At 43.3% G+C, this 17,094-nt stretch overlaps 1 protein-coding gene across 6 annotated transcripts in view; it reads right to left on the bottom strand.

The window, feature by feature from the left end:
- Positions 1–1,864: 1,864 nt before the first annotated feature.
- The window catches only part of LOC147625602 (uncharacterized), a 65,554-nt gene continuing 50,324 nt past the window's right edge, over positions 1,865–17,094 (bottom strand). For 3 of the 6 annotated variants that reach the window (XM_086817127.1, XM_086817124.1, XM_086817126.1), the window contains one exon: positions 1,865–2,193. Coding sequence is in view for 4 of the 6 variants with exons in the window: in XM_086817124.1 (XP_086673250.1) it covers positions 2,104–2,193 (90 nt within the window). In the remaining 2 variants the exon portion in view is untranslated. Of the gene's footprint in view, positions 2,194–4,015; positions 4,055–17,094 lie in introns of all 6 variants that reach the window. The other 3 variants (XM_086817123.1, XM_086817125.1, XR_015268708.1) reach the window with 2 other exon arrangements.

Below are 17,094 nucleotides of genomic sequence, written 5' to 3'. Positions count from 1 at the left end.
TAGAATAGGTTAAGTCTTGCATGGTCAATAGGGTAAATTGGCCAAAAGAAGCCCAGAAAGAAAGTACACACTAACCAAAAAGAAAGCACACAATAACTATAAAAGCCTCAACATCATGAAGATGCACTAGAGTGTCCAAATTAGATTAGAAGATTTCATTTCCGTGTGGTAATGGGGTTTGCTCATAGACTCCTTACACCAAAACGTCTCACCCAAAGGTCATACAATACACACCGACAAATCACCAAGCACTCATTGATCCACTCCATCCAATCACACTTAATTACAAAGAAAGACATCCATAAGCTTTAGCATATACTCACTTGACACCCACTTTTGCACGAGACTCGTATTGAACATGCACGTGAAAAGAGCTCTCCAACTTGAGCCCAAGACTAGAATGCAGAACGCTCTCACCCATGCCCCATGCATAAATCCCCCTTTTGTCATGCGTGAAAAACAACCATATCAGTGTGATCTGCAAAGGGTCTTCAGCCCATCCTGTACCCAACGTGTCCTCCTAGAAGCATATTATCAACACTTGCAATTCCATAGTGACCACACTAGCACAAGCACTTTACCTAATGTCTCCACCCAAAGAAAGATCTGATAAAATTCTATCCTAGGCATGACATACTTAGTCGTTCCACCTTGCAGGCCCTTCAAGATCATGTAAATATGCTGGTGTGTTATTGTTAGCATCATTCAAACATGCCCAAAACACCAACCAGACAACCATTCACAACTCCACATTGCTTACCAATACCCATCAATTTAGCTACTTCCTCTTCCAACTAAAGTCTTTACCCATAAATTTATTCATTACACACACTAATGAACATAACCAACATCACACCAATCCAAACTATCCATCAAACTCCCATAACTAATCCTATTCCTCCTTTGGCAGCCTCTAACCACTTTAATCAATGTGATACAATGGGCCACAGCCGGGCATGCTAGATTGCAACTCCAAATAAGGACCCCAAAGCTGCCAAGATGACCTCCAAGCATGCATGTGCAAGGAGAAAAGCTCACAGAGTTTATGACTTAAAACACAAGGATTGTGAAGGCCTAGGAGATTGCCATGTGTGCAAGGTGAAGAGCATGAATCCCATATGCCATAAGAAAACTGAGAACCAAAACCCTAAGCTTCAAAGGGGCCACCCACCACCTCCAGTTAGTGGGCGGGTCCCTTAAGTGGAGAGGCAGCCTTGTGTCATGGGCTCCTCTAGGTCGTGTTGCAAGCGGGTGCCATTTCCAGCTCTCTGTTGGCCGTTGCATGCCCATGTGGTGGTCAGCAAGCCCATTGATTGTTAGGTCATCAGTGCTCTCTAGAGCCACCACCGTGTGCTCTTTGCCGTGGCCCCCTTGGTTCCTGGCCAGTCAGAACTCTCTTGGTTAGCTTGGTTGGGCGGGTTGTGTCCTAGGTCATGGGACACGGCTTTCTGGGCATGCACCATCTCCTCTCCTCTGCACCCGTGCACAAAATTGAAAAGGGGCCACAACTTCTGGGGAAAGGGAGAGAATTCTCACCTCTCGATAAAATGGCAAACTCCCCCACCCTCTCTCTCTCTCTCTCTCAACATACTAGCATACTAGCAAGACTAGCAAGGACTCTCTCTCACAAGCCAAAATGTATTCACAGTTGAGTCAAGAGACAACAGGCCTAGATCTAGTTGCAAAGAACCAAAATAACAGCATCACGACTTGTATTACTAAATTCTCTACACTCTTAATGGAGTAGTACGACCCTTCTTATGAGATTGAACAGAAGCAAAAGGAGTGGTTGCATGGGAGAACGCTCAAGTTAGTTGCAACACAAAACTTTTGAGACAATACCAACACAAAAAGCATTCCTGTCGCTGAAAGCCATTCCTTCATATAGATCCTGCACGGAATCTGGGTTGCTACAATTGAGCCAAAACTTCCCTTGGATTTGAATTCAAAAAATACGTTACAAAAAATTATTATTAAAATGTAAAACAAAGAACTCCTTTCCCACATAAATCCAATAACATTTTGAAACTCAGCCATTATGGCTGTGCAAACATCCTTAGCATGAGGACATATCTGAAGTCTGGTACTGAAGTATTTCTGATGTCAGAGGCTCTTGTCTGACAGCTTATGGCTAATTTGCTGAACAAGCAAGGAGGTCTCATGATCCAGAGACAGTGTCCTCCTGCAAGCACCCTGCACAGTAGAAACCAATTAGAGAGAGTACTTTACAGTTCTCAATCATCTTGCAAACCATGACCAACCTCCACAACACACACACACAACCTCCCCCCTCCCCTCCCCTCCCCTCCGCCTTCTTCCACTTGTGGGCAGCTCACAGGGCAGATATGCAGACAAGAACCACCAAACCAATGTGGAGCAAACCAGTCAAAAGTGTGGCCAATTCGCATGCAAGTGGCTGGCCTATTTTGGGCCTAGACAGCTGTACGTGTCACGTGTGAAAGCCATCCTTTGATTAAAGGTGTTTTATTGCTATTTTTGCCAGCCGACCAGCTCCTGAATTGCGTTGAGCTGGCCAACCAGCCCATGACGAAGGGGATTTCACCTATAAATAGGCCCCTTCTCCTTTCACTTCAGTCATATGGTCTCTGACAAATCGGTCAAGCAGAGCATCAAAGTAAAGGCATCAAATCCAACACATTCAGCACCCACTTCGGCAGAGGAGCGAAGGCAAGCATTCTACTACGAACAATTGTAAAACATGGTATATTCTAGGGAGTCGCTCAATAGACATGTTCCAGCAAAGAATCGTTCGGAGTAACAAAGCTGGCAACTGTTCAGTTTGAGTACCAAAGCCAAAATTTATCAAAGCAAGGTAGGAGATCCCTGATGTACTCATTTCAACATCATAATAAAAAAAATTCATCAAAAGGTGGGACCCGTCAATGGATTATTGGGACTTGATTGGGTGTCTAGTGCTTTCTCTTTTGTAAGGAACCGCAACCTAAAAAGGGAAAACCTTAAGATAGTCTACTAAGTCTAAAAGAAAAATTTCCTACTAGTCAACATCTCGACCGTGTAAAGATGTGATGATACGACTAATAGGTAAGACCTAGTTCTATCCCGCAAGGGGAGCGTGATCTCCTAAATGACTCTTAAAATCAAATCACCCATAGAGTGATTGACTTTAACTTGGGCAACCTCTATTCTTGATTCCTAGAAACAACACTCTGTTTCCCATCTACACGAGGCACAACCATTGGTCTAATCCTCTAGAGTAGGGTTGCTCAAGGACCTACTTACTTAACATAGGGCTTTTAAATTGGAAAGCTACCCGATTAATCGGGTCTGCCCGTCCATAGGATGGTGCCATTAGGGCATTTCATCTTCCTACTTTTCACCCAACTCACGCATCAATTTTGTTTTCTAATTAGTCCTACTACGTTGTGTAACATATATAAACAAGTTCCTTAATTAGAGACCTTTACACAGTGTTCGTTAAAACAGTCACTTAACAATGATACAACAATACTAGAAAATAAAGGATTTAATAAAAAAAAACAGATACAATGTTCAAATCTATCCTTAGCTAGATTAAGACTTATTTTATTCCGCCGATTATCTAGAATTCGGCCTTCTAATCTCCATAGGCTAGGCAATCCCTGCAGAACGATACACCTCATTGTTGGTAGCTGCTGGCGAGGACTCAAGCCGACCTGTCGCCCTCTCAGGCTCCATCGCTCGATCCTCTCGCTTGGAGGAATGTCTATACGATAGGGTGGGCTTATTTACCACACTAGCTTGGGCCCAACCTTCCAGCCTCCATAGACTAGGCAATCCCTACAAAACCATATACCTCGTCGTTGATAGCGGGCGAGGACTCAAGCCGGCTTATCGCCCTCTCAGGCTCCATTGCTTGATCCTCCTGCTCCTTGGAGACATGTCTACGTGCTAGGATGGGCTTATTTACCACTAGCTTGGGCCCATAGAACTAGACAACATTACTAATACTCGCCCAAACTGGCGAGTTTAAACTTCCCAATGGTAGGAGGGATACCTTGGACCGACTCCGGGTCTCACTAACATCGCCACCCGGCTACACAAGCACAAGAACGGGATTAGCATTAAGGGGGGAAGAAGATATACATGTACTTTAACTTAATCAAGATAACAACATAATTACTAACTAAGCCATAGGATATTAGAAATCACATTATCTTCTCAAGAAAGCAACAATTTCACAAGAATTTTGGTATTTTCAAAGCAAGGAAAAGTAACACCCTCTTTCTTTCTTAATTAGTGTTAATATTAACACAATTAATCAAAAAACCACTTTTTAAACGATTATTAATCTAACCTGGCCATTGGTTCCTTGTGGGACTCCCAAGAAGAGAGTCGGACCCGCATCCAAGTATTCCCTCTAGGACCGTCATTATGCATGCTTAGAGCCAAAGTGTGCTTACTTAAGTTACCGCAAATGGGGAAGGGGGAAGGGGAAGGGATAAAAAGTTGAGTATCCTTAAGTTGGGGGTAAGGCTGGAAACTGAACCAAAGAGAGAAGAAAGAAGATGGGGAGTTCCCTCTTAAGTCCATTCACACCGGGACGGGGGAGAATAGTTTAGGACACCTCTCCCACAACACAAGGGTGGGATGTTCACAAAAATTTTGAAGGACCTACTTGGAGATGGACTGAAAAGGACTTGCTGGGAGATGTGGGCTGTAGAGGGCTGTCAGATACGGGTTGCAGAGGGCTGTCGGGTATAGTCTCCGCTCAGAGTGTCGGGTGTCGGCCACGGTGGAGTACTGGGGGGTTTATATAGGGGTTGGTAAGGATATGAGTATAGGGAAAGAGAGAGCAAAGCGGGGTACAAAGGACGGTGTACGGTGAAAGTACACTGGTCTGTGGTTGCATGAGTTTGGAGAAAGGGATGGTGCCTATACGCAGGCCAAAGCTGAGGTATGCATATATCTTCCGGGTCAGTGGTCGCATGGATGTCCACGTGGCGGCCAGTGGGGACCACAGCTAGGGCTGTCGGCCTTTGGTCCTTACGCAGCCGTTGCATGGGCGCCCGGGTATGTGTACGATATCTTTTTTAGACGGGGATTCCTTTTTGGAGCGCCGGCCTTGATATACGTGTCGGTGCACCAGGCGGCTACAATTTTTTTTTTCAATGAAATTGTCAAGGATATCTCCCTGGTCGTAAGTGAAACTCATGGTGCCGGGGGGACTAGGACCTTTGATACACTCGTTGATACCATCAATGCATATTAAAACATTAAAATACGGCCACAACCTTCTTAACACATATCCATCATCACTTTGCATAAAACATAAAAGCTAGACAAAACATCCACAAATGTTGAAAATGGAGCTTGCACACGTGACACCACATAGAGGCCGGAATGGGCCGAACCCCCCCCCCCCCCCCTTGGAGTATTCTATTACCCAAGGAGAAAATATCATGCACAAGCTTTGAGGGCCTTACTCTCCCCACGGGAGATGCCGGATTATCCATATACAAATGCCATAACACAGTCCAACAGGAGGCAACCAAGCCGGAAGCCTGTAATGGTGGTAGAGGCTAGTGTGCAGCAAGAGAGCCTCTTCCAAATGAAGAGAAAGGGCTCCAATTTATAGATTTGGACCTCCCATGAGCTAAAATGGCAAGAGAAGGCTATAATGACAAGTGGAGAGCCACACAATAGCTAAAGTGACAAGTGTGAGGCCACTTGTCTCACTTTGGTTCACTTTCTAACAAGTGTCAGGCCACTTGTCTCACTTTGGTCCACTTTCTTGCCACATGTCCCAATCTAAGAGATGGGTCCTTCCCTTACCTTTATCTCTAAAAATATCCCAACTAGTAGACATTCTGTCATAGGCACTTTCCCAACTCTTGGTATCTGCTCAATTCCAGATGTAATGACGTGAATAGAATTTCCATCGGAGTCAGGCCAAAAATAGCAACTCTCCTAAATTTTAGGAGTATGGTCCTTTGTATTTCAGGATAATCTCCCATTCCCAAAGCTTATACTTTCCAAATATTTAGACATCCTAGAGTTCACCAGACCCCTTTCATACTGGGAAATATCCAGGCTAGTGACATCCTCCCCAGCTTCTTAAAAGTTGTCCGCAACTTTAAGCTTCAAGCCATATATTCAAGATATAATCATGTCCCATCCAAGTGGGCGAGACGAGACAGTCTCAAAAATCCAATATAACTGAAGAATCCAGGTCTCAAATAAATGGGCAAGACTAAATAAGTCTCCATAATACCAATATCAAAATCATGTCCCAAAATAAATGGACAAGACAAAACAGTCCCATAAGTCTAAATATCATAATCATGTCCCAAAATAAATGGACAAGAATTCCATGGAAGATATGCTAGACACGGGCACACGAGCCAATTGTGTCTCAATCACCAATATCAATAAGATAATCATATGCCAATGAAAATCACCGGCACCATTCTAGATCACAAACCAAGGTGATAGAAAAGCTGATTCTCCATAGTTAATATCATAGGTATACCCTGTTTCTCCTAGCTTATAGACATTTCGGCCAAATGAGAAACCATAGATATAGTCCATAAGATCCATGTCACTCTATAATCCAGTAACAAACAAGCTCAAGGCACACAAACATGTGCCAATCCACATGACCCTTGGCGTCCACATAAGTCCCCTGTCAACCAAGTATCATGTCCACTTTACCACTTGCGCTCCGTCTTGGTACTTGAACACACACCTTGAATGAGAGGTAGGCTCAAGTAACAAGTCAAAACAATCACTTGCAGGCATAGATAGCCTCGTGTTCCATAAACATTTCTGCTACACATAGTTTATAGACATTTCGGCCACCAATAGTTTGTAAGCATTTCGGCTACCAACTCACACTACCCTTTCAAGTACCCATGTTCCCTTCCATCTGCTCTCTATTGTTCCACCAATACATGGTAGAAACAAAATTCAAGAGAGCGCGTAGGACAAGAGAACACTACATAGGGGATTGTTTGAAACGGGTTTACTAAAAGTTTCAAACGGTTTTCGTAAAATCAACCCAAAGTTTCCTATAAGTTTCCTACCTACAGGTGTTTGCATGTACAAAATTTCAAATATATACTGGATAAAATATGTAAAAATAACACTAAATGCATAGGATACAAGGAAACATCAATTTGAAGCCTACAGTCTTTGAATCACAAATAACAAAAACCATATAATCATCCATCATCAATGTCAAATGATCATGATTCATAGACCATGGTCCACTATCCATGATCCATGATACAATCATCCATCATTCCATGCCACAAAAAAAACATACATGACACTACATAAAAAACTTTATCAAAAGAGTCGCACACGCTTCGACGTTAGATTTGGGTCAAAAAAAAATGTCAAAAAATTTGCTTGAAAAAAACGTGTTTCCTACAAGGAAACGTTTCCAAGTTTCTTTCCCTGTAGGAAACGTGTTTCCTAACTACTATGGAAGTGCCCATGTTCCCTTCCATCTGCTCTCTATTGTTCTAACCACACATGTTAGAAAAAAACTTCAAGAGAGCACATAAGACATGAGAACACTACACAGGGTATGTGAACCATGAGTTCCATAAGTTCAATGCATCCCAAATAAAGGGAGCCATAAACAATGTTTCCCTGAAACCATCTCAAGACAAACAACAACACCTTTCTCCTTGCATGGTTATACAAGGGTTAGTGAACATCAAAAACACTTCATAGTAAATAGCAAAAGCACCAACTTTGCAAACTCAAAAGTATACTTAGCTTTTCTTTGCCAGGTTGGTCATGAAGCCAAAAGAAATATCTCCTCACTATATCCTTGAGAGATCCCGAGCTATATCTCCATATAGCTTTCCTGTAAGCTTGATAATATAATCCACAATATCCATATGAAAAGAGTGCTAAACATGTGCACATAAAGCCAACTCCATACTTCCAAGATTTATTTTGTGAATTCATAAATCCTTAGACCAAGCTGTCTATTGCTCATACTCTTGCTTCATAGGCTATGAAGTAACTGGCTATGGTTAATAGCAATGATAGTAAGTGTGGTACCCACTTGAGATCTTTTCTCTTCCTCATTGATAGAAGGAAGCCTCCGCTTCCAAGGAAGCCTATGCTTTGATACCAATGTAACTCGCGGAGCCCGGGAGACTAGGGCCTTTGACACACTTGTTGATACCATCGATGCATATTAAAACATTAAACATAGCCACAACCTTAACACATATCCATCATCACTTTGCATAAAACATAAAAGCTGGACAAAACATCCACAAATGCTGAAAATGGAGCTTGCACATGTGACACCGCATAGAGGCCGGAATGGGCCGATCCCCCCCTTGGAGTATTTTATTACCCAAGGAGAAAATATCATGTACAAGCTTTGAGGACCTTACTCTCCCCACGGGAGATGCCAGATTATCCATATACAAATGCCATAACACAGTTCATCACGAGGCAACCAAGCCGGAACATAGGCTGTAGAATACTAAGCCAATAATATAATCCATATACCTTTGTGTGGGTACTAATTCTTTCCCAAAAACCACAGGTCTTCATGCAATAGAGCTGGTACAACAAGTTCAGATCTTCATTCAGCCAATACAGCAAGTACAGTGGCTAGTATAGCAGGTATAGTGGCTAGTACAACAAGTACAATGGCTAGTACAACCGGTATAGTGGCTAGTATAATAAGTACAAGGACTGGTACAATAGGTACAGTGGTTGGTACAGCTAGTATAGTGGTTGGTATAGCAAGTACAATAAGTACAAGGACTAGTACAACAAGTACAGTGACTAGAAATCATAATAAATGATTAAATACTGGAAGCCTCCAAAACAATCCCCAACAACTGGTATTCTTCATGGGCAGCCTTCAAGAGAGAGAGAGAGAGTAGCCATCATTGGGGCAGCCTGTAACGGTGGTAGAGGCTAGTGTGCAGCAAGAGAGCCTCTTCCAAATGAAGAGAAAGGGCTCCAATTTATAGATTTGGACCTCCCATGAGCTAAAATGGCAAGAGAAGGCTATAATGACAAGTGGAGAGCCACACAATAGCTAAAGTGACAAGTGTGAGGCCACTTGTCTCACTTTGATCCACTTTCTAACAAGTGTCAGGCCACTTGTCTCACTTTGGTCTACTTTCTTGCCACATGTCCCAATCTAAGAGATGGGTCCTTCCATTACCTTTATCTCTAAAAATATCCCAACTGGTAGACATCCTGTCATAGGCACTTTGCCAACTCTTGGTATCTGCTCAATTCCAAATGTAATGACGCGAATAGAATTTCCATCGGAGTTGGGCCAAAAATAGCAACTCTCCTAAATTTTAGGAGTGTGGTCCTTTGTATTCCAGGATAATCTCCCATTCCCAAAGCTTGTACTTTCCAAATATTTAGACATCCTGGAGTCCACCAGACCCCTTTCATACTGGGAAATGTCAAGGCTAGAGACACAAAGGGTGCAGTCCGTTCGTCAATCGGACACCCGGACATGCATTTATTAAGGTCGGAAGTTTACCGTACTTTAACTAAAAATAACTAAAGCTTTATGTAGAGGCTTATTCCGGTGCCCGTTTTTAGTGCTGTAAAATCCCATATTAGGGTAAAATCCCACGTATATTCCAAATTTGGACTCGGAATTTTAAGATTCTAAATGGAAATAGCTCAATTATTAAAATTGATGATTTTTACACTATAAAAGGGACCATAAATTCATTTATTAAATGGATATATATTATTATTGAAGATGGGCATGTTACATCTTTCTCCTTTTCTCTTCTCTTGCACAACACTAATTGGACAACTCAAATCAAGGAAGTAGATATTTGAAGGTCAAGGATTCAGATCCCTAACGTACTCATCTCAACATCATAATAAAGAAAATACATCGAAAGGTGAGACCCGTCAATGGATTATTGGGACTCGATTGGGTGTCTAGTGTATTCTCTTTCTCCTCTCTCTTCTCTTGCACCACACTAATTGCACAATTCAGTTATGTATGTAAAAGAATTCCACATATATTCGTATCAGAGCAAAGGATCTTTCCAAGGTAGGCCATAGGACATTCACCACATTGACAAGGTGGTACTGGGGTGTGATTGTGGTATCTCTCAAGAGAAAAGATCAAGGATAGTCTGGAGCAAAGGATATCATAGAGCTGTGCATAGTCAAGTGCAGGAAAAAGAAGAAAGTTTCCAAGCACTAGTGGGAAGCAAATCAGCAATTCCAATTGTAAACGGAAGAGTGAATCTCAGGGCACCTAACTATTACCTTAATTAATGACTTATAAGGACCACACTTAAACACGCCAAAAACCTGATCAGAGCACTAGAATTTGCCAAGAGAAGAACCAATACCATCAACAACGCACTGGGGGCCAAAGACGGAACCCCCCAAATCCCCCCCCCCCTTTCTTCTTGCAGGTGATCCAGAAAGCACCCCTTGCCACTGGATCACAGATACCAATAATCAATAATCAAACAAAAGGTCAATGATGAAATATTTCACACACGAATCTGCACAAAAGGGGAGCCTGTCACTCTATGCCAGACACCCCAATTCTCCTAAGCTCTTCATAGGCCAGTCTCATACAACAGGGGGGAGCCTCTTACCCTGGTACATGACACCCTGAAACTCCAAAGCTCTCCACAGGCATGTCAATCAGTCACCATATGCATGACACCTTAGTTCTCCAAAGCTCTTCACAGGCATGTCAATCCCAAAAGGGGGGCTTCTCACCCTATGCTTGACACCCTAGCTCTCTTAAGATCTCCACAAGGATGTCAATCACAAAAGGGGAGCTTCTCACCCTATGCAGGACACCCTGGTTCTCCAAATCTCAGGACTTAATCCCCAACAGTGTCCAGCTGATTGACAAGCCATTGCAGCAGGTACAATAGATACATACACGGAAAAGATACAGCAACAGTTGGTGGTACAGCAGATATGAACTATGTACCGCCTAGAGTCCATCCGGGCCATCTGGTCAAATATCATTCATGGTCAGTGGGGGAAGTTTCAGGGAGATTCAGACAACATGCAGAGACGTCAAGTGGCCTTCCTCCACACCTAGCAGCAGGGTACCTTCCTCTTGGACAAAAGAAAACAACCTCGCTTGGTATTACACCCTAGCTCTCTTAAGATCTCCACAAGGATGTCAATCACAAAAGGGGAGCTTCTCACCCTATGCAGGACACCCTGGTTCTCCAAAGCTCAAGACTTCAATCCCCGACAGTGTCCAACTGATTGGCAAGCCATTGTAGCAGGTACAGCAGATACATACAAAGAAGAGATACAGCAACAGTTGGTGGTACAACAGATATGAACTATGTACCGCCTAAAGTCCATGCGGGCCATCTGGTCAAATATCATTCATACCCTCCTCGGTCAGTGGGGGAAGTTTCAGGGAGATTCCAATAGCATGCAGAGACGTCAAGTGGCCTCCTCCACACCTGGCAGCAGGGTACTTTCCTCTCGGACAAAAGAAAATGACCTCACTTGGCATTACAGGCCACCAGTGTAGCCCCCCCCCCCCCCCTCCCGGCACGCACACACACACACACACATCACCACTTGTATGAGGTAGTTCCTCTGAGAGCAGCCAGCCATGGAGGGGACTACCCTCCCCTGTATTTCCCCTCTTTTAGAGGCTCTTGCATGTACTTCACGCATGTTGGCTGGTTTTCATATAACTAATAGAAGGATCTTTTTCTCGGGTTAAAAAAAAACTATGTACCACCTCGAACAACATGTACCATTTCAGCAGCAGGGGGTACAGGCCTTGTACGGTCAGGAGGGGACTACCCCCCCCAGTATTTCCCCTCTTTTAGAGGCTCTTGCATGTACTTCATGCCTGTTGCTACATAACCAATAGAAGGATCAAGGATCTTTCTCTCGGGGGGGGGGGGGGGGGGGGGGGTATGTACTGCCTGGACCAACAGGTACCATTTCAGCAGCAGGAGGCATTGAATGGCCAGAAATAGCAAGTACAAGTACCCTAGGAGCTGCAAGTAAAAGTATTTGGGTGCTTGCGAAGCGTGTTTATGGATTGATTGATTGCTATTAGCGCTTAATCAAAGACTTAAACCCATGCACAAACTGCATCTTCTTCATGCTCAATACACAATAAAGAAAGATGACCTTATCTACCATGTATTACTAACATGAAATATATATATATATATATATACCTAGATGAATCCAAGAACATGCCCAAATTCACCTTTTAGAAACGTGCATGTTATATACTCATGGTGGTCAACCCACAAGACTATATAACTATCAACTCCATTATGCATAGTATGGACTAGATACTACGACATCCCCACTAACGTCATCAATGCCCAATAGTGGGTGTAGAACTCTCTATCAAGATATGCTCTCACACACGCACTCCACACACACACACATAAGAGCATATATTCACACAAAGCCCTTCGTTACTGAGTTTCTGTCAAAACTCCGGAAATGCAAGGCAGTAACATGAAATATATACAATGCTTAAATTAAGTACTCAATGGTAGCATTGCTCCTCAGTTCTCAATGACTCAATGAATGAATGACTTAAGGCCTAGGCTCCTATTTATAGGTCTAATGTTGGTGAGTTAGCTACCAACCCTACCAACCCTACCAACCCTAATAATAATGCCAAACTAAGTGTGTTCACACAATAACCCGATAACTATGTCCACGCTTAGCTTCTCATTAGGTGGTTGGACAATATTACAATGATTTGGCACAATAGCCCTTACAAACACATGAATCCAGCCATGTACTCAACCTCTTGGCTAGCCAATGGGGGTGTTGCCTTTCTTGCTTGGATCTCGTCAGCAAGCTGCCAAGTCACTCTCCAACTGCTCTAGAATCTCCTCACCTCTCTCTATTGTTGGGTATTTCGGAGTCTAGTAGTGTGTCACTTTGTGTGAACACCCCCCACCCTTAGGGTGTGAACATCCCTTATTAAGGTCTAGGTCAAAATATGAGGCTTGATGCCTCTAAAAACAATGTACATGGTGGAAGTATTATCATAATTCATTCATCATTGTGTTGTCCAATCTCTCTCCATTGTGCTCCCTCTCTCTCTCTCTCTCTCTCTCTCTCACCCTGTGCTCCATTCTCATGGCTTGAGCTTCCCGTGTGCCGGCGGTGCTTCTATTGTGGCCTGAGCGTTTTTGCCGTCTGTGTTTCAGCCCATTGTGCATCCAGATCCGCCACTGCCAGCACTCCAGCTTCGCCGCCCACTCTGGACAGTGGTCATCAACAAAAACACACAGCCTTGTGTTTCTCAGTGCACCACCCCACAACAAAACCACGTCAGAAATCAGGCAATGAGGTAAAAACCTATTGTTTGAACAAACATTTAGGGCTTATGCAGAAAGAGGATATGTCGAAACTCCATGTTCTACACATGTGTACTTACCAAACAGACCTTTGTGGTCAAGAACTGATTGATCAATGAATGAATATGACTAAGGCCTAGACTCCTATTTATAGTGCCTAATGTTGGTGAGTTGGCTACCAACCCTAATAATAATGTCCAACTAAGTGTGTTCACACAATAACCCAATAACTCTGTCCACACTTGGCTTCTCATTGAGCACATCGACAATATGACAATGATCTGGCACAATAGCCCTTACAAACACATGAATTTAGCCACGTACTAGACCTGTGAGCTGGCCAATGGGTAGAAGCATGCCCACATCACACTCAAGAGAGCGTGCACATAACAAATTGCAAGATGGGCACTCTATGGATAGTGTGCGGATGCTGAAGGTGTAGGGCCACGGTATAGGCATGTATGAATGTTGTACGGCTGCTCCAAACTGGATCGCACTTCTTAAGGTGAGAACTAGCGGAAAACATCAAGGTTGACCCTTTATTATTTTTCTGGGAAAAAGATCCTTCTATTAGTTACGGAACAATACAGCCACCATCATGGCTAAGTACAAACTCAACTCCATAGAGGGGAGCGAGAATCCAGAGAATGGGGAAGGATGCTCTCCTCCACCGGCAAGGCCACTCTAGGAGGAGAAGGCTACCTCATACAATTTTTTATTTTATTTATTTATTTATTTATTTATTTATTTATTTATTATCATTAATATTCTTTTTTTGGGGGGGGGGGGGGAAGGGGGTGGAATAACCACACTTGGGGTCTATAATGCTAAGGGGGCTCACCACCAGTGTCAATGAGAAAAGGACCGTGATGCCAAATCCTCAAGAAGGCCCCATGGCGCTTCCGCATGCGGTCGGAGCCACCCTACAGCTTCGCCCTATCACCATTTGGCTGCCCAAGTGGTCTTCCCCTATTTCGTGCCAAGATACGGGAGACCAAGGAGCTTCGTGTCACCCGTATTGAGGCTAGGACTCACGTCACCTGCAGGTGACTAGGCCTCGTGTCAAGGATCCCAGTTTAGGCTTCCCACTAAGCCAATTCCGTGCTCAGGGAGACTTGCTATTTACAGGTTCCAGGAACGGGAGATATATCCATCGCATAATGCATGTGCACGCATCTCTTCTTGCCTGAAAATGATTTTGCATGACTTGTTTTCCTGTGAATGCCTACTATGACGTGTCTAGTTCACAAGCAAGGGACAACACCCGTGAGCCATGTGAATGCCCTGTATTCTAACATGGTTTGCGGCATGTGAACAGGTGGTAAGTATTCATTTAACCCTTATTTATTATTGTAAAGGTTTTATAACCTTAGCAGTTCACACTTATTAAAGTTGGGCATCGGACACTAGCCCAATGCGCTGGGCCCAAGGTTAAAAGTGTGGCCAGCCCAAACTCTGGTGAGGGTGTGAGCAACGGAGGCTTGAACCACTATCTCTGCGAGGGTGTGAGCAAGGCTCTAGTACGAGAGCGCCTATTTGTGCGTACGAGTTCGGCATCGATAAACTACTCCGATATACTTTTGTTTGGGTAACTTGTCTTCATATTTGCATTGCATAGGATTATCTGGCTGGAAGGCCCTTGGAACTTTGTACAAATTCAAATACTCCAATCATATGCTTCAATAAATATTGACACCGGGGGGGGGGGGGGGGGGGGCGCATTCGCGGCCCTAGTGATGGTGTACTTTGCCTTGCTTGTCTCTTTTGCAGATTATCTTGTGCAATGATATATCAGTCAGTTGTTATGTGCAAAGTGGTTCTTACATATTAAGTGTGACATGCGTATTGTTCACAAGACGGTGCCCAAGGATGTTGTAATGTAGGAAATTGTGTAAACATGTAGGATGAGGGCCTAAGTACATGTTATGGGACACAGGACTTGGGTTTATGGGCAGCCCATGTGTGAAAGGTCCTAGGAGTAAAGTGACTATATAAGTCACTTATGGGATAGTTTGTGTACCTTTTTGATATCTTTGATATGGTTATTCCTTTGCCTTGAGCAAGCTTCCATGGTGAGCTTTTCCCACATGAGATTCTAGGATGGTGACCTACACCCTTGTTGTCTACTCCATGTGATGAGTGGACCTTCTTCTTGCAGTGGTATCAGAGCTTTTGTTTTGATCCGTTTTTTCTTGAATTTTCTACATTTTTCTTAAATTTTTTTGCATTTTCTTGATGTTCTTGATTTTCTTGATCAAAAAGATGGTTTGGTGAACTTGAATGGTTGAATTTATTTTTCTTATTTGTTTTCTAAGCTTTTGGGGTCATGGGTTGGATGGGGACCAAATTTTTAGAAGAGCCGTACCAAAATTTGAAACTCAAAACCAAAATTGGAAGAAGATTTCACTAATCAAAATTAGTGATGCTAATCAAAACGTTTTTCCTTTTGCCCTCTTCTCTGTGCTTGATTTTTTATTTTTATTTTCAAAAAGGAGACTTCTATTAAGTATGATTTTTTTTTAAAAAAAATGGAGATTTCACACCAAGCAAGGTGGAGATCTCAACCAATCAGGAGCCCTGTGCTGCCAATAGAGTTCCGAATGAGAGGATGTGAAAAAGATACCAATGTCCCACTCTCTCATAAACTGGCCGCGCTTCCTCTCCGCAGCCCTCGAAGATCCCTAAATTCTGGCCTAGGTAGCCATAATGGTGTGAATAATATCACTCCAAATCCTGCAAAGACATTGAGAAACAAGAACGGGAGTACCCTCAATGGCCTCTGTGCTTGATTTGGGAGAGTATGGTGCTTCTTTCTTCAATTTTGAGGCTTCGTCTTCACAACGGTTGCAGCAGCAAGCTTGCCCTTGCTCACCTTCCTACAGGCTTCTTGTTCACAGAGAGCTTGCCCTTGCTCACCTTCCTCGCAGGCTTCTTGCTCACAGCGGTTGCAGTAGAGGTAATGATAATTTTCCAAGCTTCTTCAAGAAAGGCATTAATCCAAGATTAATGAGAGATAATCATCATTTTACATTTCTACAAGCTTAGAAACCTTGTTCTTAGTCATTTCCCAGCATTCTTGATGGAATTGCATGAGCAATGGGGACTTTCTTACAAGAAACCCTAATTTCTCGTTATTGGCTATTAATACATGCTATTAGCATTGCCTAATCATCATTAGAACCAATTAATGATGACATTAAGCAAAGCTTCTCACCAAATGGGCCAATTAATCAAGCATTGCTCTCAAGTTTGAACAAATCTTGCTAAGTATCAATCATTTGCATCCTCTTAAGGAGTCTTGTGGTTGATTGCAAGCTTTTGGAAGCATTAATTGCCTTGCTATTGGTTATTGGATGCTTCAAATGCTCCAAGCCTCTAAATCTGCCTGTCTCTATCTCTAACTGATGTGAAGAGGTGCGGATCTGCCCAATGGCGTACCTCAATCCATGAGACAGATGGGTATCCATGTAGCTCGGTCTAAGTAGAAAGCCATCCTCAGTGGTGCGGAGAAGATGGTCTCTATAGAAAGCCATCTTCGTCCCCAACTCCCGTGAGGGCTCTAGCCATGTCCTCCTAGTGTCCAACTGAATGAGGTCCTGTCTGATGACTCTACTAATCTCGGAATGTGTCAAGGTGAGAGAGGGTGCCTCCAGAGAGTACTAGAAGTGTGGAAGTCTGTCTAAACTAAACCCATGGAGCTCAAACCAGGATGCTATGTGCGCATACCTACATGAAGTGTCTCCCTCCATGTCTAGCTGATGAGAGGACTCTA

Source organism: Cibotium barometz, chromosome 23, assembly GCF_041138505.1.
Source record: "Cibotium barometz isolate CiBa-2024 chromosome 23, ASM4113850v1, whole genome shotgun sequence".
NCBI lineage: Eukaryota > Viridiplantae > Streptophyta > Polypodiopsida > Cyatheales > Cibotiaceae > Cibotium > Cibotium barometz.
Note: the sequence above shows the minus strand (reverse complement) of the source record. Positions and strands in the feature narration are given on the sequence as shown.